Genomic DNA, 25924 nt, shown 5'->3' on the forward strand with positions numbered 1-25924 from the left:
AAAAAGATTGTTCCTCATTTCAGGACAGTGTGATATGTGATGGAATGAGACACGTCAATAGCACCTGTTCTAAGAAGAATTTACTGTGGTACTGTATGTACTAGACATGTGCGATTCGTTACAAATCGAAATTCAAACATTGTCGTTATTCCGAGATTTGTATGTATCCTAATTTCTGAATCACAATAGTAACAAATTTAGACGAATTCGAAATAAATTAGAACAAAACAAATTTTTCGAATTTGAAATTCAATTCACATTTGAATTCAAACGTGAATTTGAAATGGAAACATATTGCAATAAGTACATTAAAGAGGAGGGCCCATCAAAAAAAAAAAAAAATTAAAAGTCAGCAGCTACAAATACTGCAGCTGCTGACTTTTAATTGGACACTTACCTGTCCCTGGGTCCAGCGATGCGGGAGATCGAAGCCCCGCTCGTCCCCCCCCCTCCGTTCAGCGGCGCCGGCATTGCAACTGTGGGCGCCGGGCTGTGGCTTCACAGCCTGGCACCCACTACGCATGCACGAGCGGCGCCGCGCGCCGTGATTGGCCGCTCAGTCACCTGGGACCTGTAATGGGTCCCAGATGATTGACAGGAGGGAGGGAGCAGAGCTGAGCCCTTCTTGTGCCGAGGGGGAAGTGATGTCACCAGCCCAGGCACTGGAAGAGGCAGACTACGAGGGACCCCCTAGCAACAGGCATTTAGAGGTAAGTAAAAAAAAAAAAAAAAATATCCAAATGTTTTTTTTTTATTTTCTTTTTAGGCACAATCATGACTTTTTTTTTTTAGGGTGGAACACCACTTTAAGGTATAGAAGTTAAATAAGATGATGATTTATACTTTGTAGAATAGAATAGAACAAAATGGAATATAGTAGAATAGAAAGGAATAGAATAAAAAAAATAGAATAGATTAGAATAGAATAGGAAACAATACAATATAATAAAACTGAATAGAAAAGAATAGAAAAAAGTCCTCAGAAAGGATGTGCTAGAGCTAGAGAGAGTCCAGAGAAGGGCAACTAAATGAATATGGGGACTGGAGGAGCTCAATTACAATCGCTAAATTTATTCTCAATGGAGAAGAGACGCTTGAGAGGGGACATGATAGCGATTTACAAATACCTCAATGGGGATCCCAGCATACGAAAAAAAAATGATTCAGTCTCAGAGAGTGTGAGGACACGGGGCCACACAATGAGATTGGAGGAGACACGGTCAATCCATAAGCTGCGCAGGGGTTTTTCAATACTGTCAGGGCAACAAGGATGTGGAACTTTCTTCCACAATTGGTGGTGTCAGCGGGGAGTATTGATATTTTTTAAAAGACTCTTGGATGGGCATCTTAGTGAACACAACATACAGGGATATGTGAAATGATTATCGAACACTGACACACACCAACGGTATGAACTGGGTGGACTATTGCCTTTATGCAACCTTAGCTGCTATGAAACTATAAAAAGAGTAGAATAAAAAATAAAATAAAGAGACAGAATAGAAAAGAGAATAGAACATAATAGAAAATAAAGGAAAAGAATAGAATAGAAAAGATTAGAAAAGAATAAAACAGATTAGAATAGAAACAGAAAAATAAAAGAATAGAATGTAAAAGAATAGACTAGAAAAGAATAAAACAGAATAGAATAAAACAGAAAATGAAAGAATAAAATAAAACAGAAAAGAATAGCATAGAATAGAATCTAATAGATTAAAGTAGAATAGAACGAAAAGAGCCGTCCTCCGCAATCGGAATTTCAAAAGTCATATCGATTTGAAAATAACTAATATGCAAAATAAATCTGAATATACGAAACAAATTCCGATAACGAATCATTCTAACATAGGGAATATGACCACTAACTAAATTGTTAACTTAACAAACTAATTTGAAACTATACAAAACAAATTTTTCCATTGTGCCCATCTCTACTATGCACTGACTGGACTGGAGTGCTTTTTGATTCCTTTAGTCTCTTCACACCCAAATCCGTCTACTTATTCTGTCCTGCTGTGTTCCAAGCCCTACTCCATAGAAGCCATGGTTTCCATACACTGCACTGATGATGGCCAAAAAGCCTGAAACAGCTGAATGTAGTTTGGAATAAATGGCTTTATATATTCGGTTATATTTGCACCATATACCCCTGCAATAGTGGATGTGCATCTGGCTCTTGGGACATTAAGGAATGATTTACATAGCTCCACCCACTGTCTTAAAATGAGGGATAGTCCTCTTTTTTGGGACAAGTGATGGAATGGGAAACGTGAGTACTTTCTGTTCTAAGAAGACTTTACTATTCTATACACTGATCCGTTTGGAGGTCTTTTTGAGTCCTTTAGTCGCTTCTCACCATAATCTGTATGGCTATACTGTCTCTCAATCCATATGAGAGCAATAACCTAACAACCATTTGTCTTGGTGACAGGAACGGAAGTGTCAATGCGAGCTTTGATGTTCATTTCACTCTGAAGAATGTTCCCAAGGATCAGTTAAATAAAGAATTCAATAACACAGTGAGAGCCATGGTGGAGAGGCTGCAAGCGGCAAACCAGTCCCAAGACTACTGCCAGCAGCAGAAAGGTAATGTATTACAATAAAGAGTATTTCACAAGACAAGCCAGAGCTGTGTACTCATTATCATTCTATGTGAATTACAGGAAAGATGGTCGTCACTCAGGATGGCAACCAGTAAATATCTTCCTTTTTTGAAAAAGCATGTACAAATAACTGTAAAGCAGCCAATGCGTTTCGGCTGTTAGGGCTTAATCATGGCATGATTAAGGCCTGGCAGTCGAAACACGTTGGCTATTGTGTTAATGAGGCACCAGCAGCCTCAGAGTCTGAGCACCGGGGCGGAGCTTCAAACATGAATGTACCATACATCTGTTTCCAGGGCTTTTAGTCTGAGAGAATAGGTGCAGGAACCACCCCTTACCGAGGCACCCCTTTTCTCTGCCACTACCCACCTCTGAGCATCATTCCTTGGTTCCACCCCCTACCCACCTCCCAGTACACCCCCTTTAAACAATACAGAACCAAGTATCATTTTGTGGTGCTAAGTAATCTGTATGGAATTTGGTAATGATAACAAGAAAAGTAGTAAAACAGATCCCCTGCAGCCAGCAACAATAGATCACCCTAACAACAATGGACCACCTGCAACAAAATCCACCCCCCCCCCAGCAACAATAGACTCCTGGCAACCACAACAGATCTCCCCACAGCCAGCATCAAAAGACTCTGCGGCAGCCAGTAACAATTGACCCCTCCCTCAACAGTAGATCTCTCTCAGCAACATCTGGAGTGGCCTCCATCATCCGTAAATAGAAGAAGCTTGGAAACACCAGGATTCTTCTTAGAGCAGGCTGCCCCGGCCAAACTGAGTGATCAGGTAGAAGGGCCTTAGTCAGGGAGGGGACCAAGGACCCATCTGTCACTCTGACAGAGCTCCAGTGTTTTTCTGTGGAGAGAGGAGAACCTTCCAGAAGAACAACCATCTCTGCAGCACTCCACCAATCAGGCCTGTATGGTAGAGTGGCCAGACAGAAGCTACTCCTCAGTAAAAGGCACCTGACAGCCCATCTGGAGTTTGCCAAAAGGCACCTGAAGGACTCTCAGACCAAGAAAAACAAAATTCTCTGGTCTGATGAAACAAAGATAGAACACTTTGGCCTGAATGTCAAGCGTCATGTCTGAAGGAAACCAGGCATCACTCATCCCCGGGCCAATACCATCCCTATAGTGAAGCATGGTGGTGGCAGCATCAAGCTGTTGGAATGTTCATAGCCAAGATAACAAAGGAGTGGGTACGGAACAACTCTGTGAATGTCCTTGAGTGGCCCAGCCAGAGCCCAGACTTGAACCCAAATAAACATCTCTGGAGAGATCTGAAAATGGCTGTGCACCATTGCTCCCCATCCAACCTGATGGATGGACCTAGAGAGGTCCTGCAAAGAAGAATGGGAGAACCTGCCCAAAAATAGGTGTACCAAGCTTGTAGAATCAAACTCAAAAAGACTTGAGGCTTTAATTGGTGCCAAAGGTGCTTCAACAAACTATTGAGCAAAAGCTGTGAATATTTATGTACATATTGTTTTTTTATTTTTAATAAATTTGAAAAGATTTCAAACAAACTTCTTTCACATTGTCATTATGGGGTATTGTTTGTAGAATTTTGAGGAAAATAATCTATTTAATCAGTTTTGGAATAAGGCTGTAACATAACAAAATGTGGAAAAAGTGAATCACTGTGAATACTTTCCGGGTGCACTGTAGATCACCCAGCAGCTAGCATCAATAGACCCTGCAGCGCACCCCTTGCCATTACATACAGTCAGTCCTGGAGGTGCCGGTGTTCTGCCGAGAAAGTTCCCCTCGGCGGATAAGGACCCCCCTGCACTGCGCAGGCGCAGCGCTTGCGCAGTACGAGCCGCCGGAAATAGCCGAAGCTGAATAGCTGTAAGTCAGCTGTACACGGCGCCTGTAACAGGGCCCCTCACGGGCTCGCTACGCTCGCCATTCTTCGGGCGCGGCCTCGCTTCCCTCTGCACTTTTTTATTCTACCTCTATGTCCACTTGGATGGTGGGGCTTGAACCTGGACTCAGGGCGCAGGCGCCGTGTACAGCTGACTCCAGGTTTTCAGCTTCGGCTATTTTCGGTGGCTCCATAGTCGTTCGTACTGCACAAGCGCTGCGCCTGCGCAGTACAGGGGGGGGGTCCTTATCCGCCGGGGGAACTTTCTCGGCAAGACACTGGAACTCAATTCCCAGACGCTCCCACTAAATAAAAAGCCCTGTCTGTTTCCAATTACTCAGTACATGTATTCCTTATCATGGTAAAGTTCACCAGTAGATCTCATTATGGGCCCCGCTGGAACTGGGTACTGAGAAGACTTGTTTAATAAAAAAGGGTTTAAAAAAAGTTCCATATTACGAAGCAAAGGCATCCAGCTAACTGAAAAGCTTTTAGAAGTTTAGAAGCATCTTCCATGTACATAATTTACATATATATCTATTTCTTCTTCAGATCTTCTTTGCTTCCGTAAATCCTCCATTTCTGCTGTCCAAACTATTAACTATACTGGTAAGTGAGAATAAATTATAGTTTTACTTTTCTAGAAAAATTCCAAGCACTTGTATGAAAACAGCATTTGTTGCCAGAGCTATTGTGTTAAAATGCACAGTTTAGGCCTGAAACCCCCCCCCACAGTTTTTTAGAGGTCAGTAGAGCAGCAACTACCAGGATTTCAGAAGGTGATACTGCCACCTCCTGAACTGCCTTTTTTTTTTTATAAATCACATTGTATTTATTAGAAAAAATGTTTATAGAAATTGCATACACATTTAAACTGAACAGGTCAACCATATAAATACACAAAACAAACACAAAAAAAGCCTATCCCTGCACAGCCCTGCCCAATATAAAAAAATAAACACAATATATAAATAAAAGATATGAATTACGAGGTTTGTAGATAAGAAGAATCTAACCAGCTCTTCAATACACAGTCAAATTTAAGCATAGCATTGAATAAAATATATGCTTGATTCTCAAATGCAATACAGTTGTTCTACTCCCGTATAGTGGAAAGATAAAACTGTGCTATTTTGGAGAAATAGAAAAAGCTAGAGCAGCTACATACAAATGTGACTAAGATTTATAAACACAAGGTGAGTGAAAATGTAGCGCTAGTGTGGGCTGTGTGAATCCAAAAAATTATTAATGAATATAAAATATGTGAATAAACAAATATAGAATCTAAACAACAGACACGTAAGTCTTATTGAGTGATAAAACACAGGTGAATCAAAAAAAAATTAGGTGTAAATCACAAATGGGAAGTGATAGTTGTAACAACAAGAAGTCCGTCAGATAGTGGACAACTTCATGTGAACAATCAAGGGCAGGAAATGTGAATGTTTGGCAACTGGTGTCCCAAAGGATGAAGGTTGTAAAAGCAAGGAGTCCATCAGATAGTGGACATCTTCATGTGGGCAGTTGGAGACATCAAATAAATGTTGACAGCAGATATCACAAAAAGGAATTAGATGGGTACTCTTACCGGAAAAAAAAGGATCTGGATGTCAGCGACACCAGATCAAACAGACATGGATAGGAACAGCCCAAGGTATCCTGGGATGGTCAGCAAGGAAACTGGAGCGGGCTCTGGTATCTTCAGAAGGCCATATCCATCCAATACGATCACCACAGATGGAGCAACCCTTGGGCCAATAATGGCCGGATGAATGGGGTGGACAAATTCATGATGAAAAATATGTAAAAAAAAGAGGGTTCCAGATGGTGCAGATCAAAAGCAATTCGGGTTTTTATTTGCTGAATTTGTTATGTTTTTTAACATTTATATATATGTTGCAATGTGGGGGAGCTGTTTGATGCCCCTGTAGAAGTCCGATTAGGATGAAACTTGTAGGACTTTGCTTTTTTGCTCTCCACATTGCTTTGTTTTTATTGCGATCACAATTTTAAGGCGCTGTATGCTGTTTTTATGAAAATAAAAACCCGAATTGCTTTTGATCTGTGTGCTCTTGCTCTATCTGTGGTGATCGTATTGGATGGATATGGCCTTCTGAAGATACCAGAGCCCTCTCCAGTTTCCTTGCTGATCATCCCAGGATACCTTGAGGTGTTCCTATCCATGTCTGTTTGATCTGGTGTCGCTGACATCCAGATCCATATGTTCTGGTAAGAGTACCCATCTAATTCCTTTTTGTGATATCTGCTGTCAACATTTATTTGATGTCTCCAACTGCCCACATGAAGATGTCCACTATCTGATGGACTCCTTGCTTTTACAACCTTCATCCTTTGGGACACCAGTTGCCAAACATTCACATTTCCTGCCCTTGATTGTTCACATGAAGTTGTCCACTATCTGACGGACTTCTTGTTGTTACAACTATCACTTCCCATTTGTGATTTACACCTATTTTTTTTGATTCACCTGTGTTTTATCACTCAATAAGACTTACGTGTCTGTTGTTTAGATTCTATATTTGTTTATTCACATGTTTTATATTCATTAATAATTTTTTGGATCATGTAGCTGTTTCACACAGCCCACACTAGCGCTACATTTTCACTCACCCGGTGTTCTACTCCCGTAGCCATCCAGATATGGTGGGGGGGGGGGGGGGTTGAAACCCTTTCGACAGTAATCATTCTACGCGCAACAAAATGTGACCTAGAAGTCGCCAAAAGTGCATATTCATCCAGACAGGAGGTATCAAGATATCGACGGATCCATGCCACAGGATCTACAGACCAGGGGTGTCAAACTCAATTTCATCAAAGGGCCGCATAAGCAGTACAGTATGTAGCAGAGTTTAGGAGTGCGTTTTGTGAAGAGATTAGGAGTGCGCTACCTGTGGAGATCAGGAGTGTGCTACATGCAAAGTTCAGGAGTGCGCTACGTGCAAAGTTCAGGAGTGCGCTATGTGCAGAGATCAGGAGCGCGCTACATGCAGAGATCAGGAGTGTGCTACGTGCAGAGATCAGGAGTGTGCTATGTGCAGAGATCAGGAGTGAGCTACGTGTAAAGTTCAGGAGTGCCCTACCTGCAGAGATCAGCAGTGCGCTATGTGCAAAGTTCAGGAGTGCGCTATGTGCAGAGATCAGGAGTGTGCTACGTGCAGAGATCAAGAGTGTGCTACGTGCAGAGATCAGGAGTGCGCTATGTGCAAAGTTCAGGAGTGCGCTGCGTACAGAGATCAAGAGCGCGCTACCTGCAGCAGAGATCAGGAGTGTGCTACATGCAAAGTTCAGGAGTGTGATATGTGCAGAGATCAGGAGTGCACTACATGCAAAGTTCAGGAGTGTGCTATGGGCAGAGGTCAAGAGCACACTACCTGCAGCAGAGACAAGGAGTGTGCTACATGCAAAGTTCAGGAGTGCGCTATATGCAGAGATCAGGAGTGTGCTAGGTGCAGAGATCAGGAGTGTGCTACATTCAGAGATCAGGAGTGCGCTACGTGCAAAGTTCAGGAGTGTGCTATGGGCAGAGGTCAAGAGCACACTACCTGCAGCAGAGACCAGGAGTGTGCTACATGCAAAGTTCAGGAGTGCGCTATATGCAGAGATCAGGAGTGTGCTAGGTGCAGAGATCAGGAGTGTGCTACATGCAAAGTTCAGGAGTGTGCTACGTGCAGGGATCAAGAGTGCACTACCTGCAGCAAAGATCAGGAGTGTGCTACATGCAAAGTTCAAGAGTGTGCTACATGCAGAGATCAGGAGTGCACTATGTGCAGAGTTCAAGAGTGCGCTACATACAGAGTTCAGGAGTGCGCTACATGCAGAGATCAGGAGTGCACTACGTACAGAGTTCAGGAGTGCGCTACGTGCAGAGATCAAGAGTGTGCTACGTGCAGAGATCAGGAGTGCGCTACGTGCAAAGTTCAGGAGTGTGCTACGTACAGAGATCAAGAGCGTGCTACCTGCAGCAGAGATCAGGAGTGTGCTACGTGCAAAGTTCAGGAGTGTGCTATGTGCAGAGATCAGGAGTGCACTACATGCAAAGTTCAGGAGTGCACTACGTGCAGAGATCAGGAGTGCGCTACGTACAAAGTTCAGGAGTGTGCTATGTGCAGAGATCAGGAGTGTGCTACGTTCAGAGATCAGGAGTGCGCTACGTGCAAAGTTCAGGAGTGTGCTATGTGCAGAGGTCAAGAGCACACTACCTGCAGCAGAGACCAGGAGTGTGCTACATGCAAAGTTCAGGAGTGCGCTATATGTAGAGATCAGGAGTGTGCTAGGTGCAGAGATCAGGAGTGTGCTACATGCAAAGTTCAGGAGTGTGCTACGTGTAGGGATCAAGAGTGCACTACCTGCAGCAAAGATCAGGAGTGTGCTACATGCAAAGTTCAAGAGTGCGCTACGTGCAGAGATCAGGAGTGCACTATGTGCAGAGTTCAGGAGTGCGCTACATGCAGAGATCAGGAGTGCACTACGTACAGAGTTCAGGAGTGCGCTACGTGCAGAGATCAGGAGTGTGCTACATGCGGAGATTAGGAGTGTGCTATGTGCAGAGTTCAGGAGTGCGCTACGTGCAGAGATCAGGAGTGCGCTACTCGCAGAGATCAGGAGTGCGCTACGTGTGAAGTTCAGGAGTGTGCTACGTGCGGAGATTAGGAGTGCGCTACATGCAGAGGTCAGGAGTGCTCTACATGTGGAGATCAGGAGTGTGCCACGTGTGGAGATCAGGAGTGCGCTATGTGCAGAGTTCAGGAGTGTGCTACGTGCAGAGTTCAGGAGTTCGCTACGTGCAGAGATCAGGAGTGTGCTACATGCGGAGATTAGGAGTGTGCTATGTGCAGAGTTCAGGAGTGCGCTACGCGCAGAGATCAGGAGTGCGCTACTCGCAGAGATCAGGAGTGCGCTACGTGTGAAGTTCAGGAGTGTGCTAAGTGCAGAGATTAGGAGTGCGCTACATGCAGAGGTCAGGAGTGCTCTACATGTGGAGATCAGGAGTGTGCCACGTGTGGAGATCAGGAGTGCGCTATGTGCAGAGTTCAGGAGTGTGCTACGTGCGGAGTTTAGGAGTGCGCCACGTGCGAAGATCTGGAGTGTGCTACATGCAGAGTTCAGGAGTGCGCTATGTGTGGAGATCAGGATTGCGCTACTTGTGGAGATGAGGAGTGCGCTGCGTGCAGAGATCAGGAGTGTGCAACGTGCAGAGTTAAGGAGTGCGCTACGTGCAGAGATCAGGAGTGCGCTATGTGCAGAGTTCATGAGTGCGCTACATGCAGCGTTCAGGAGTGCGCTACGTGCAGAGTTCAGGAGTGCGCTATGTGCAGCGTTCAGAAGTGCACTACATGCAAAGTTCAGGAGTGCGCTATGTGCAGAGATCAAGAGCGCACTACCTGCAGCAGAGACCAGGAGTGTGCTACATGCAAAGTTCAGGAGTGTGCTATGTGCAGAGATCAGGAGTGTGCTATGTGCAGAGATCAGGAGTGTGCTACATGCAAAGTTCAGGAGTGTGCCACGTGCAGGGATCAAGAGTGCACTACCCGCAGCAAAGATCAGGAGTGTGCTACATGCAAAGTTCAGGAGTGCGCTATGTGCAGAATTTAGGAGTGCGCTACATGCAGAGTTCAGGCGTGCGCCACATGCAGACATCAGGAGTGCACTATGTACAGAGTTCAGGAGTGCGCTACGTACAGAGATTAGGAGTGTGCTACATGCGGAGATCAGGAGTGTGCTACGTGCAGAGATCAGGAGTGCGCTACGTGTGGAGTTCAGGAGTGCGCTACGTGCGGAGATTAGGAGTGCGCTACATGCAGAGGTCAGGAGTGTGCTACATGTGGAGATCAGGAGTGCGCTATGTGTGGAGATCAGGAGTGCGCTATGTGCAGAGTTCAGGAGTGCGCTACGTGCGGAGTTCAGTAGTGCGCTACGTGCGAAGATCTGGAGTGTGCTACATGCAGAGTTCAGGAGTGCGCTATGTGTGGAGATCAGGATTGCGCTACTTGTGGAGATGAGGAGTGCGCTGCGTGCAGAGATCAGGAGTGTGCAACGTGCAGAGTTCAGGAGTGCGCTACGTGCAGAGATCAGGAGTGCGCTATGTGCAGAGTTCATGAGTGCGCTACATGCAGGGTTCAGGAGTGCGCTACGTGCAGAGTTCAGGAGTGCGCTATGTGCAGCGTTCAGAAGTGCACTACATGCAAAGTTCAGGAGTGCGCTATGTGCAGAGATCAAGAGCGCACTACCTGCAGCAGAGACCAGGAGTGTGCTACATGCAAAGTTCAGGAGTGTGCTATGTGCAGAGATCAGGAGTGTGCTATGTGCAGAGATCAGGAGTGTGCTACATGCAAAGTTCAGGAGTGTGCCACGTGCAGGGATCAAGAGTGCACTACCCGCAGCAAAGATCAGGAGTAGGGATGAGCTTCGAGTTCGAGTCGAACTCATGTTCTACTCGAACATTGGCTGTTCGCAAGTTCGCCGAACAGCGAACAATTTGGGGTGTTCGCGGCAAATTCGAATGCCGCGGAACACCCTTTAAAAGTCTATGGGAGAAATCAAAAGTGCTAATTTTAAAGGCTTATATGCAAGTTATTGTCATAAAAAGTGTTTGGGGACCCGGGTCCTGCCCCAGGGGACATGGATCAATGCAAAAAAAAGTTTTAAAAACGGACGTTTTTTCAGGAGCAGTGATTTTATTAATGCTTAAAGTCAAACAATAAAAGTGTAATATCCCTTTAAATTTCGTACCTGGGGGGTGTCTATAGTATGCCTGTAAAGGGGCGCATGTTTCCTGTGTTTAGAACAGTCTGACAGCAAAATGACATTTGGAAGGAAAAAACTCATTTAAAACTACCCGCGGCTATTGCATTGCCGACAATACACATAGAAGTTCATTGATAAAAACGGCATGGGAATTCCCCACAGGGCAACCCCGAACCAAAATAAAAAAAAAAAAATGATGTGGGGGTCCCCCTAAATTCCATACAAGGCCCTTCGGGTCTGGTATGGATATTAAGGGGAACCCCAGCCAAAATTTAAAAAAAAAATTGACGTGGGGTTCCCCCTAAATTCCATACCAGACCCTTCAGGTCTGGTATGGATTTTAAGGGGAACCCCGCGCCAAAAAAAAAAAAAAAAACGGCGTGGGGTCCCCCTAAAAATCCATACCAGACCCTTATCCGAGCACGCAACCTGGCAGGCCGCAGGAAAAGAGGGGGGGACGAGAGTGCGGCCCCCCCCCCCCTCCTGAACCGTACCAGGCCACATGCCCTCAACATTGGGAGGGTGCTTTGGGGTAGCCCCCCAAAGCACCTTGTCCCCATGTTGATGAAGACAAGGGCCTCATCCCCACAACCGTGGCCGGTGGTTGTGGGGGTCTGCGGGCGGGGGGCTTATCGGAATCTGGAAGCCCCCTTTACCAAGGGGACCCCCAGATCCCGGCCCCCCCCCTGTGTGAAATGGTAAGGGGTTACTTACCCCTACCATTTCACTAAAAAACTGTCAAAAATGTTAAAAATGACAAGAGACAGTTTTTGACAATTCCTTTATTTAAATGCTTCTTCTTTCTTCCTTCATCTTCTTCTTCTTCTGGTTCTTCTGGCTCTTCTGGTTCTTCCTCCGGCGTTCTCGTCCAGCATCTCCTCCGCGGCGTCTTCTATCTTCTTCTCCTCGGGCCGCTCCGCACCCATGGCATGAGGGGGGAGGCTCCCGCTCTTCTCTTCATCTTCTTCTTCATCTTCATCTTCTTCTTCATCTTCTTCTTCTTCTTCTTCTTCTCTTCTTCATCTCTTCTTCCTTCTTCATTTCTTCTGCGGGCCGCTCCGCATCCATGCATGGAGGGAGGCTCCCGCTGTGTGACGGCGTCTCTTCGTCTGACGGTTCTTAAATAACGGGGGGCGGGGCCATCCGGTGACCCCGCCCCCCTCTGACGCACGGTGAATTGACGGGACTTCCCTGTGACGTCACGGGGAATGCCACAGGGAAGTCCCGTCATGTCCCGTGCGTCAGAGGGGGGCGGGGTCACCGGGTGGCCCCGCCCCCCGTTATTTAAGAACCGTCAGACGAAGAGACGCCGTCACACAGCGGGAGCCTCCCTCCATGCATGGATGCGGAGCGGCCCGCAGAAGAAATGAAGAAGGAAGAAGAGATGAAGAAGAGAAGAAGAAGAAGAAGAAGAAGATGAAGAAGAAGATGAAGATGAAGAAGAAGATGAAGAGAAGAGCGGGAGCCTCCCCCCCATGCCATGGGTGCGGAGCGGCCCGAGGAGAAGAAGATAGAAGACGCCGCGGAGGAGATGCTGGACGAGAACGCCGGAGGAAGAACCAGAAGAGCCAGAAGAACCAGAAGAAGAAGAAGATGAAGGAAGAAAGAAGAAGCATTTAAATAAAGGAATTGTCAAAAACTGTCTCTTGTCATTTTTAACATTTTTGACAGTTTTTTAGTGAAATGGTAGGGGTAAGTAACCCCTTACCATTTCACACAGGGGGGGGGCCGGGATCTGGGGGTCCCCTTGGTAAAGGGGGCTTCCAGATTCCGATAAGCCCCCCGCCCGCAGACCCCCACAACCACCGGCCACGGTTGTGGGGATGAGGCCCTTGTCTTCATCAACATGGGGACAAGGTGCTTTGGGGGGCTACCCCAAAGCACCCTCCCAATGTTGAGGGCATGTGGCCTGGTACGGTTCAGGAGGGGGGGGGGCCGCACTCTCGTCCCCCCCTCTTTTCCTGCGGCCTGCCAGGTTGCGTGCTCGGATAAGGGTCTGGTATGGATTTTTAGGGGGACCCCACGCCGTTTTTTTTTTTTTTTTTGGCGCGGGGTTCCCCTTAAAATCCATACCAGACCTGAAGGGTCTGGTATGGAATTTAGGGGGAACCCCACGTCAATTTTTTTTTTAAATTTTGGCTGGGGTTCCCCTTAATATCCATACCAGACCCGAAGGGCCTTGTATGGAATTTAGGGGGACCCCCACATCATTTTTTTTTTTTTATTTTGGTTCGGGGTTGCCCTGTGGGGAATTCCCATGCCGTTTTTATCAATGAACTTCTATGTGTATTGTCGGCAATGCAATAGCCGCGGTAGTTTTAAATGAGTTTTTTCCTTCAAAATGTCATTTTGCTGTCAGACTGTTCTAAACACGGGAAACATGCGCCCCTTTACAGGCATACTATAGACACCCCCCAGGTATGAAATTTAAAGGGATATTACACTTTTATTGTTTGACTTTAAGCATTATTAAAATCACTGCTCCTGAAAAAACGGCCGTTTTTAAAACTTTTTTTTGCATTGATCCATGTCCCCTGGGGCAGGACCCAGGTCCCCAAACACTTTTATTGACAATAACTTGCATATTAGCCTTTAAAATTAGCACTTTTGATTATTCATGTTCGTGTCCCATAGACTTTAACGGTGTTCGCGTGTTCGAACGAATTTTTTTCCTGTTCGCATGTTCTGGTGCGAACCGAACAGGGGGGTGTTCGGCTCATCCCTAATCAGGAGTGTGCTACATGCAAAGTTCAGGAGTGCGCTATGTGCAGAATTTAGGAGTGCGCTACATGCAGAGTTCAGGCATGCGCCACATGCAGACATCAGGAGTGCACTATGTACAGAGTTCAGGAGTGCGCTACGTACAGAGATTAGGAGTGCGCTACATGCGGAGATCAGGAGTGCGCTACGTGCAGAGATCAGGAGTGCGCTACGTGTGGAGTTCAGGAGTGCGCTACGTGCGGAGATTAGGAGAGCGCTACATGCAGAGGTCAGGAGTGTGCTACATGTGGAGATCAGGAGTGCGCTATGTGTGGAGATCAGGAGTGCGCTATGTGCAGAGTTCAGGAGTGCGCTACGTGCGGAGTTCAGGAGTGCGCTACGTGCGGAGATCAGGAGTGTGCTACATGCAGAGTTCAGTAGTGCGCTACGTGTGGAGATCAGGATTGTGCTACTTGTGGAGATGAGGAGTGCGCTGCGTGCAGAGATCAGGAGTGTGCAACGTGCAGAGTTCAGGAGTGCGCTACGTGCAGAGATCAGGAGTGCGCTATGTGCAGAGTTCATGAGTGCGTAATGTGCAGAGTTCAGGAGTGTGCTACGTGCAGTGTTCAGGAGTTTGCTATGTGCAGAGTTTAGGAGTGCGCTACATGCAGAGTTCAGGAGTGTGCTATGTGCAGCGTTCAGAAGTGCACTATATGCAGAGTTCAGGAGTGCGCTACGTGCAGAGTTCAGGAGTACATTATGTGCAGAGCGCAGGGCCAGAGCTGTAGGTGGTGGAATGGTGTTCCACCATGTTCCGGCTGCAAAACTGGGTGCGAGACTGGGTGCGAGGGCCACATGACAAGGCCTGGAGGGCCAGATTCGGCCCGCGGGCCTTGTGTTTGACATGCGTGGTCTACACTAAGGCTCGGTTCACACTATCACAACCTGAAAGTCATGCGACTTATAGTGCGACTCTGCCAGGTGACTTCCTGGAGACTTGAGTACTACTTTGCTAGAAGTATAGAATAGAAGTTGGATAGAAGTCGCCTTGAAGTAGTACAAGAACCTTTTCTAAAGTCAGATAGACTTCAGTAGTGCTAATTAAGTCATGCAAATCCCAAGTCACGGCAGTGTGAACCGAGCCTAACTGTAATGCCGCATACACACGAGCGGACTTTTCGACCGGACTGGTCCGACGGACTATCCGACGGACTTTCGGCGGACTTCCAACGGACTTTTCCAATGGACTTTACCAACGAACGGACTTGCCTGCACACGATCACACCAAAGTCCGACAGATTCGTAAGTGATAACGTACGACCTGACTAAAATAAGGAAGTTGATAGCCAGTAGCCAATAGCTGCCCTAGCGTCGGTTTTCGTCCATCAGACTAGCATACAGACGAGCAAACTTTTCGATAGGAACTGGGTCCGGCGGAGTTCCGACGTAAAGATTTGAAACATGTTCCAAATCTAAAGTCCGTCAGATTTTCGACCGAAAAAGTCTGCTGCAGGTCCAATGAAGCCCACACACGGTCGAATTGTCCGCCGGACTCGGTCCTTTGGACCAGTCCGGTCAAAAAGTCAGCTCGTGTGTACGCGGCATAGGACCTGTTACTATGTTAATAATTTGAATAACTAAATATTATTTACGTTTAGGACAGCACAAGAGATTGATCGAGGATCAAGTTTCCAAGGAATTGATAACAAATACTACAGCAAGAATCTTGCCGTAGTCCTATACCATACAGAAAATGTAAATAGTAAACAATTGCATTAACTGATACAAGGGAGAGAGAGAAACAAGGAAAATAACTTGTAAAACCCGCTCCCAGGCAACATCAGAAATAGTTCCTAAGTCTTGTTCCCACTTCTGTCTACAAGGGGCTGGACGTCTCAACAAAGATTTAGATTAAAGTTGTACATAAACCCCAGATATAAGACCCTTTGCTTTCTGCATCCTAAAAATGTTGAATAACAAAGTATCTGTAATTGAGAAGCAGAGGGAGCCATTCTGGGCCCAAAAGGTGTGTCTGATTTAAAGATATTGATAAAAAGACCTTTTATCTAAAGAGAATTCTACTTACAGCTGCTGAAATTATTTAAAAGATTGATTTCACATAAACAAGAAATCGTCAAAATGCCCCTTCTGGCCCAGTCATAAAACTTTTGCAACTTCCCAAATTCAGGAAGTAATTATTTAGACCATTTTGGGGTGAATCTGGTGTAACCAGTAATACCGAGTGTCACAAACCCAACTGGGAGAGGGGCTTTTGGAGGGGACTAGCCTCCTACCCACTGATTATGGAAGCGACCGGGGATTTTATCTGCTTCTTACAGTCAGAGCATGGAAAAGAGCTCAGTTCAGCCTCTGATCCCATGGAGAGAGCAGATCATTCTCTAATGATGGACAACAACGTGGTGAAAGCTGAGAGCGAGGCTTGGATTGATTCTCTGAATAAAGACAATAAGGTTTTGCTTCTGGAGTGGATGGAAAGGTGTAATATTAATCTTATACAGGTTAATGGTCAGAGGGAATGGTGGCCTTCCTGCAGACTGGGTTGGAGAAGCTTCACTTGGGACAAAAATATTTATCTACAGTCTTCCCCAAGAAATCTATGAATATAAATGAATTCCACTTTTCCAGACTGCTGGAACATTGTATGAGTTTTGTCTTATGATGACTTGTCTAGTGGACATATTACACAAGTGAAAGTTGGTTAATGAGATTTGGACAGCCCTGGATCATCTTTATGGGGAACTGGTGCCAAACTGTCTGTGTGAGCATTAATCTGAGTCACCTAGGCTTGTCTAGGTGACTAGTTGTTAATTAGCTTACTATTTATGTTTATGTTAGCTGTTGATTAGATGTACTGATATTACTGTTTACAGTTTGCATTGTTTGGGATAATGTGATCAAGCTCTTACCTTATTTTGTGTGGTATAAATTCTGTGTGAGTATACAATAAAGTCAGCTCCAGTTTGCACCTAAGCTAGTGTCCTCTAGTTCTTGGGTGCAATGCTCAGCTATAATACCTGGTTCCTGGTTCCAGAGAGGAGAAAGCTGTATCTTGGCAGAAGCACCAAGCGGAGAACCAAGCGGTCTGTTACACCGAGTAAATCTTTTGCCCAAACACCACCTATCTGATGGATTGTAGGGAATTGTGAAGAGGGCTAAGAATATGCAGAAGTCTCCGACGCATAGAATGGACCTTGTCCTTTTACAAACCCTTAAATTAATCTATAAGAAATTATTTGGGGGAACTGTTTTCCCAGCCAGCCAGGTGCTGAAGTTGCGTAGGCAAAAAAATAAGCCAGGAATTTGGTGCTGCCAAAGATATTGAAGAAACTCTAGCCTAATTCTAGGTGACTTGCTTCTTCTTCCAAATAAAATCTCTAAAGATAGCTGAAAACAGTTTACAGTCAAATGGGGATTTTGTTTGTAAATGCCGCACCTCAACCACAACCCAAGCATGTGGCTTGCAGTTTGGCATGGCCCCATTCACTTGAAAGGGTTGCATTTAGTGGTGGTACTGCCTGCCAAACACAACAGAGAATATCATTTTTGCCATGGCTGTGTACAACCCTGAGCAGCTGCATGGTGTCTTTTAGCTGTGTGGTCAGGGGGTAGTAAAACTGTGACTCAAATGCCTGTTTTAACCACATCCCCAGAAACCTATGTGAATGAGATCTATAGGATGACTTAAGCTGGGTTCACACTGAAGCACGGAGCAGCTCACAGCAAGGGTCCAGTGTGTCCCTGTTCACTGTTTTGGGTCCAATTTCAGTCCGAATTTGTGGCTGAATTCGGACCTGAAACGGACCAGAAGACACACAGGACTCCTGTCTAATTCGCACCGGAGCTGTGAGAACAGGCTCCATAGAGAGACAGTCACAATCCCCTGATGTGAATTGGATGCAGGAAACCCTCATCCAATCCGCAATAGTGTGAACCCAACCTTAATATTCCAACTTTTAAGCAGTTACAACTTTGTGTATTATTCTCTTTTGGAAAGAGTTTTAAACCATGTGAAAAGAAGCTGACCATTGCAAGCACCTTGATAGCATTATTGTTTGACCCAGCCCCCAGTGCCGGTGTTCTAACTATAAAGGTCCCCCCCATCGGATAGGGTCCACCCTGTACCGCGCAGGTGCAGCGCTTGAGCAGTACGGAGGACAAAGGAGACGCCGAAAGTCTCTGAACATGAAAACTGTTACACGGCGCCTGCGCACTTAACACTACATTCTGTCACACGCTCCCGAGGCTCGTACAACTCTGCAAGGGGCAGGTGTAGAGGCAGATGCATACAGAAGATGGCCAGAGCTCATATGATGGTGGTGGATTTCTCAAAGGGCCGGATGGCATCTTCTGTATGCATCTGCCCCTACACCTGCCCCTTGCAGAGTTGTATGCATCGGGAGCGTGTGACAGAATGTAGTGCTGATTGCGCATGCGCCGTGTACAGCTCAGTTCATGTTCGGAGACTTTCGGCATCTCCTTTGCCCTCCGTACTGAGCAATTGCTGCGCCTGTGCAGTACAGGGAGGACACTATCTGATGGGGGACAGTTCTTGACAGGACACCGGGACAAGGCCATCCAGCGCCCAGGACAAAAATGCCAAACTGCATCCCCCCTTCCCTTAGAGTTAGGGTCAGGGTGCCCACATCCATGCAGTAAATCATTGTGCCCAGGGCAGTCGCCCCTCCTGCCCACCCCTTGTCCCGGCCCTGCCAGCTCCTGTGCCTGTCACTTTATATATCTCATGATTACATTGTTGATCTTACAAAATGTTCTTTGATTTCAGACATTTGTGGTCCAAATGTGCCGGGAGGATATTCCCAGTTCTATTCTCCTAGTTTTACAGACTCTGGCCTCACATGTACTTCTGCCTGTTCATTGGGAGCAAAAAATCAGCTAAACTGTCACTATGGTGAATGCAGATTAAACCAATCAGGACCTGTGTGTGTGTAAGTCAAAAGCATGTTCACTATTTTTTATATTATTTTAAAAAGTGCAATGCATATTATGATTGTGTGTATTTGTAAGCTCCTATTTATTTAGGTTGCTGGCAGAGGTTTCATGATATTGGTGCACTCTGGTTTGTGTTTTATAATATATTCTTAAGTTTGAGAAAAAATAAACTATAGCTGGTATTTTTTTAAAGTAGGATAGAAAAAGGAATAGATCCAACCGCTTGAGGCATAAAAACACACTAACATAGTATAATTGAAATAAGATCAAAGTTCACCATATTAAAACTATTTTAATAGGTTTTAATACCATTAATCTAGAACAGTGGTCTCCAAACTGCGGCTCTTTGCTTGCTTTTATCCGGCCCTTGGGGCACTATATCATCTACTACAAAATATTTTTTTTTTTTTTCAAATATAATGTTTATTAAAAGTTTTCAACCAGGAATAGAAATAGACATAGACAGGGAAAAAAAAAAAAAGGAAATATATCGTAAAGATATAATAATACATCAGTGGTCTTTTACATCATTCTGATAAACATAGCAGTCATATATTTTTTCCCTTAAAATGTTCCCATTCTATCTGCAGAGAAACTAACCTGTGATATCTCAGAGCTGCATTTAATTCTTGGATCTATTTTTGTAATCTGTGAGCATATCCACCACTATGCAATATTGCTATACACTATAGATAACATGTTCCGAATAGTTGTTTACCTCTGCATACTTCTCAAATCCCTTATGTAAATGGAAAATCGTTTATTATCTGATTACTAGACCACTAGTTGATAAAAAAACATAAATACCTAAAACATATAAAGAGAATAGAAAGAGTACAAGGAGAAGAAGAAAGGGGGGGGGGGGAGGTGCATGCTCGACACGGGCGCGATGGATTACAAAATATTTTACAGCCACACATACAAGAATGACATTTCCTGCAGGGCTAGTTAAAAACACCTGAACATATTCAAAAAATATGGGGGTTTGGTCACACTATGTGGTCATATAGTGCTAAGCCCACTTACTGCGACAAAGTACCCCGAATTAGTGGGTCCTACACTCAGGTGTTTTTAACTAGCCCTGCAGGAAATGTCATTCTTGTATGTGTGCGCTGTAAAATATTTTGTACTGTTTGTAGGTCTTATAGCAGCACCATCTTGAATTTAAATGCATTGTATGGTGTTCCCCCCAAATATGTTCTTGTATGTTGTAATAGGCCCTGACCAGGTTTTTTGGGCTGGAGTACCCCTCCCCCTCCTCATTACCTCCTATTTAGTGGCCACCAGTGTTTAGGATGTATCCCTTTCAGTTCTCCCACATAGAGGAGTTCAGCTCCCATGGTTGAGACAAAGGATCTTCCATTCTATTACTAGTGTAGGACCCACTAATTCGGGGTACTTTGTCGCAGTAAGTGGGCTTAGCACTATATGACCATATAGTGTGACCAAACCCCTGTATTTTTTGAATATGTTCAGGTGTTTTTAACTAACCCTGCAGGAAATGTCATTCTTGTATGTGTGCGCTGTAAAATATTTTGTACTGTTTGTAGGTCTTATAGCAGCACCATCTTGAATTTAAATGCATTGTATGGTGTGCCCCCCAAATATGTTCTTGTACTATATCATCTACTGACACCAACAATGGGGAACAATTTCTCCCAATGACACCAATGATGGGACACAATTTCTCCCAATGACACTAACAATGAGGCCCAGTGACATCAATGATGGGGCCCAATGACACTAATGAAGAGACACAATTCCTCCCAATGACACCGATGATGGGGCACAATTTCTTCCAATTACACTAACAATGGGTCCCAATGATTCCAATGATGGGACACAATTCCTCCTTCTACTCCCAATGGCCACGGTCTGGCCCCCCTAAAGTCTGAAGGACAGTAAACTGGCCCTTTGTATAGAAAGTTTGGAGACCTATGATCTAGAAGGAAGTCCAAAGAAAAAAGCAAGGAGAAAGTAATCAATTTGTCCCAGAAACATCAATTGTTGTTAGATGAGTTTCCCAGAGCCACCGCTCTACAGAGGAATCCTAAAGGTGGAGAGTATGAAAGTCATCCAAACCACATCTACAGTCATGTATTTTCCTTACCATTGGAATTCCAGAATCCAACAATGAAGAATCCCTTTTTGTGTTGGTGGCAAAACGGCTTCTCTCGCATGTTCTTTTCTCTCTTGACCTTCTTCACAGTTTGAAGGCTGAAACAAAACCCTTATGGGTTCCATAGACATGGGAGCTGTAAACATTGCCACGATTTTCCACTCTAGGTTTCACCTTAGCTCCACTTCTCCAATATAGGTTCTGGCACCATTACAGATCTGCCCAATGATTAAAGTTTACTTCAAAAGAAACTCAAATTCCGCAATCCATATTTCTCTGTTTACTGTGTATTTGAAGAAAGTCATATACTTCCACCAGAGCTCCTTTTCTGATAATATTGACCCTTACTTGAGCTTAATTGTAGCCCAATTAAAAAGGAACTAAACTCTCTCGTCTGTTTCCCAAAACAGTTACATTCAAGACATGTCTCTGAGGATAATTGCCATAGTTGCCAGTGTGCTTATGCCGAGTCTCAACCCAATTTTAAAGCCCACAAATGGCACTTAAACGAGTTTGTTTTACAACTGAGCCTGGGAGAGATTTATTTTTGCCAATAATAAATACTCAACCTTCCTACAGTCGGTACTTTTTTGGTTCAGATTTATAGATAATCTGTTCTTGGTTTGGACTGGTTCATCATTTCAATTAAACCAATTAATTGAGGCTATCAATGTCAACTCCATGAACCTGCGTTTCACGGTTACTTTTGACAATGCACAGATCCCATTCTTGGATCTGTTGATTGTCAAGAACCCTGATGGAACGTTGGTTACAGACCTCTATCGTAAGCCAACAGCAGGCAACACTTTGCTGCACGCCTCCAGTGCTCATCCCAAGCCTCTCTTGGGCAGTATCCCATATGCGCAGCATTTACGACTGCGCAGGAACTGCGCACAAGAGGAGGATTTCCATATCCAGGCAGCTGCCCTGCGGGAACGACTGCTTTTGAAGGGGTTATTCGCGGACCAATTTAAGAAAGGCCTTTAATAAGGCACAAATTCGTTCTAGAATTTCTCTGCTTTATCCCCCCTTACGAACTAGCAATACCAACACTGTAAAGATTATTACTCAATACTCAGCACATCATGATCAACTTAGGAATATCCTTTATAAGCACTGCCACCTTCTTACAGATCATCCCACCCTTCACCAATACATACGCAGCACCCCTGAACTGGTCTTTCACAGGGCCAACTCAATTAGGGATGGGGAATAAAAATACCCCCTACGATCAATGGGATTTTAATGGCAACACTAAGTTTTAATAAAAAACAAGTTTATTAGTATAAGCAGGAATATACAAAAAACAACAATAAATATAAAGACCAAAAGAATTCTACAAAATGTTACATCATCACCACTCCAGATCATTGTTTTTAATGAAGTAATATTTTGTATAATTCTTTTGATCTTTATATTTATTGTTGTTTTTTGTATATTCCTGCTTATACCAATAAACTTGTTTTTTATTAAAACTTAGTGTTGCCGTTAAAATCCCATTGACCGTAGGGGGTATTTTTATTTCCTTATCTCAGGGATGTGGCAACCTTCATGGTCTAGCTGGATGGGTTTCTCTTTTTGTTAAACTCTCTTAGGGATTGTTTAACTAGCAGCCATTACAGATCTGACACAAGTGGTCCTCAAGACCGAGGGGCAGCTCTCCATGTGGGCAGTGTGCCCGCTGCCCCTGGATACTCTCGGGTACCACCTTCACACTCCCCAATGAAGAAATATTTACTCCCCATATCTCGGCTCATTGTGGTACCACTGGAGTTCTATACCTCATGTTCTGCACCTGTGGTGCGTTTTATGTCGGCAAGACGATCAGGGAACTCAGACAGAGAATCAGAGACCATGTTTGCCATTCAGTTAATGGCAAACTTACCACCATCGGTCACCATATTGGCCTATATCACAAATTCAATCCCAATGTTGTTAAATTTCTGGCCTTGGAAGTGGTACCCCCCGATATTAGGGGTGGGGACCGTAACAAAGGGAAACCTTCTGGATTGAGAGGCTTAATGCCACCATTCCACCGGGGCTTAACAAAGTTAATTCCTTTAAACCATTTTTATAAATCGTATTACTCCCAGATTCTCTCTCTGAGTTCCCTTTATGTCTTGCCTTGCCTTACCGTGCATTGTTGCCACTATTATATGCTGTATCTCTATTTTTGATATCTAGCACCATGCCCTTGTGCTTATGCTTCTTTCTGCTTCTCCCTCCTGCCTCTTTACTGCTTTTTTATTACCACCTACTCGGCCATGCTGCCGTTATTTTTTAACACATTAAAACATTATCTTGTGTTTTATTCCAGTTCTTCTTATACATGCTCCATCTGTCAGTTATTTACATAATGTAGCTGTCAAACCCAGACTTTGATTTGTTTAATCCATACTGCATTGGTTGCTATGGCCATCATCTAGGATTTACCCAATCCTTTTCTTTATCCATATGTATTCATTATGTATTTTTATCATTGCAATTATTTCAATGTTTATCTTATGTTATACTATACTTGTCATTTCATGTGGCTGACTTCTTTCCCCTGTCTCCGGTGCTTTTTGGTGGTGCAGGGGCGCCCGGACTTTGTCTCACTTGCGGCGACTAGTAGGCTCTCTGGTGGCGAACGGCCGCTCCTCCCCAGGTGACCGTCCCACCCACTTGTACTTGTCCTGGCCCGGGCTCCACCCAACAGCCTCGGGACTTGTGCACAGACGCGTGCATGGTCTAGTCCGCGCATGCGTACTGTGAGACCCTTGACCCCGTGACACCGTACGCCGGCTGAGACCAGCACCGGGTCACACCACGGGGTTGAGAATTACAAATAGCAGCTGCCTGCTGCACACCAGGCTGGAGGTTGGACCCGTAGGAGGCTCCAAAGCGCTTATTTCTTGGTAAGTCCTTAGCTCTGGATGCCCCCATGTCCCTTGCATCATCCCCTGCAATGGATATCATGCTGGATTGATTACCCCTCTCCTGATCTGAATCTGCCATCTTCCTTTTATAGGATAGGCACTTGAGACTGGTGTATCTATGAGACTTTGTGTGTCTCATCTGTTCCATCTAACACTCTCTCTCTCCATCGCCACCACCGGTATTTATTTACCATTTTCACCTGTGGGACGTCTTCCTCCGGGATCCAATACTGTGGTTTCTTGTCATCTAGGTACATACATTATTATTTATCACACTGGCACAAGCTTTCCTCACTTTACACATGTTGTATTCCACAGAGACACTTTCTTTTACATTCTAACGTGGGTGTTTTGCTCCACACACCCTCTTCCTTCACCTTGGTGTTCCCTTGTTCCCCCTCCTGTTCCTTCTCTTCTCCCCATTTTTTCCCTCTTTCCCTTTCCTTCCCCCCTCACAATTTTCTCTTTTTCTCTACCTTCCCCTCCTACGCTTCTCTCCTCCCCTCCCCCCCATTTCTTTCTACCTCTTTCTACCTCTTTTTTTGTGTCTTCCCTTTTCCTCTTTCTTTCCCTTTTTTCCTTTTTTTTTTTCCTGCTTTGTCTCGTATCTCCTTTCTCTTTTCTCCTCCTCCTCTCACCCCTTTCCATCTCTCCCCCCCTCCTCCTCAGTAGTGTGTTGGAAGACGCCTCTATTTGCTATCCAGGGTGTGAAAACCAGGATTCTTAAGGACTCACACCCAAAGTTTCTTAAAATCTGGGAACATTAGATAAGCTATTCCTTCCCATCCTTGCCTGCAGCCAGTTATGGGCGTTTATTGATGTTGCCCATGCCGGTCCCAAGTCTGCAATAAACTCTTCCCATCTTGATTCTCTCTCTCTTGCCCCTCTCTCCTTTCCTGCTTCCCCCTCTCTTTTTTTTATTATTTGTTCTTCCTTTCTCTTAATAGGTGATACTTGTCATTGGGGATTGTCACCCCTTTGAGGACAGACTAGGCAATGATAGCGATGTTTGCTTTGACTTTCCTACTGGTCCTCCTTAGTTTTGGTTGGAACTCTGCTGATTTAATGTTATACATTGCCTAATTGTATTTGGTCCAAACCATGGGCAAATAGTGAGCTTGTCATGTTTACTGTGAAAATGCAATAAATATATTGAAACAGAAACAGAAACAAAGCTCTTGGTGTTTGTCCAAATTGGTAGGGGGGCAAAAGAAGGTGCGTATGTGCTGCTGGGGAGAGGCACATTAATGTGAACCCTCATGAGCACTAAACAGGTTGACTTTAAACAGTCCACAGGTTTCCAAAGAAGAAAAGGGGACATCCTATGCCACTTATTGCAAAACATTTTTAAATCTTCTGTATCTTCTACATTGATCCAAGGATTCTTCTGGTTGCCAACTGTGGTCAGTAAGCTGTTATCTCCCTAATACATAGTGCAAAAATTTGCACATGATTTTAAAGGCATTTTATTCCACCTCTATTGATAAACTAGAGTTTCAAACAAACCAAGTCAGACGGTCTTTTTTCATCAAGCTAACCCACTGTATAACTATAAATGAAGATGTGACAATATGCTTTCTCTCGTCACAGCTGTCCTGATACAAGTTATTTTTGGTATCCTGGAAAATACTGCCAGTCCCGGATCAGCAGACCTGGTGTGATTGGTGGAGTGACGTCTGTTCTGGCCGCTTGCCTCATCCTCATTGTCATTCTTGTGGTGACATTACCTTTTCGCAGAGTTCGAAAATTAGAGATAAGTTCCAGGTGAGTCTGTGTTCCTAAGTTCCTTTTTAGTGGGGTGTTTTGTACACCTAAGATCGGGAGGGACTTTGACATATGAACATAACATGCTAATGTATTAGTGATACTTTTATTTTTCATTTTACGGCCAATTGACCACATGCAAGTCTGCTGCGGTGATTTAACTCATGCACATAATGTTGTGCATTAACATGTGTTTTATTATGATGG

At 44.8% G+C, this 25924-nt stretch overlaps 1 protein-coding gene across 1 annotated transcript in view; it reads left to right on the forward strand.

The window, feature by feature from the left end:
• Positions 1–25924, forward strand: part of LOC141107443 (uncharacterized) — a 111456-nt gene that overhangs the window by 73073 nt on the left and 12459 nt on the right. The window contains exons 6-9 of the mRNA XM_073598167.1: positions 2432–2586; positions 5033–5089; positions 18750–18912; positions 25544–25717. Of these exons, the coding sequence (XP_073454268.1) occupies positions 2432–2586; positions 5033–5089; positions 18750–18912; positions 25544–25717 (549 nt within the window). The remainder of the gene's footprint in view (positions 1–2431; positions 2587–5032; positions 5090–18749; positions 18913–25543; positions 25718–25924) is intronic.

The sequence above is a fragment of the Aquarana catesbeiana genome, linkage group LG09 (assembly GCF_042186555.1).
Source record: "Aquarana catesbeiana isolate 2022-GZ linkage group LG09, ASM4218655v1, whole genome shotgun sequence".
NCBI classification, from domain to species: domain Eukaryota; kingdom Metazoa; phylum Chordata; class Amphibia; order Anura; family Ranidae; genus Aquarana; species Aquarana catesbeiana.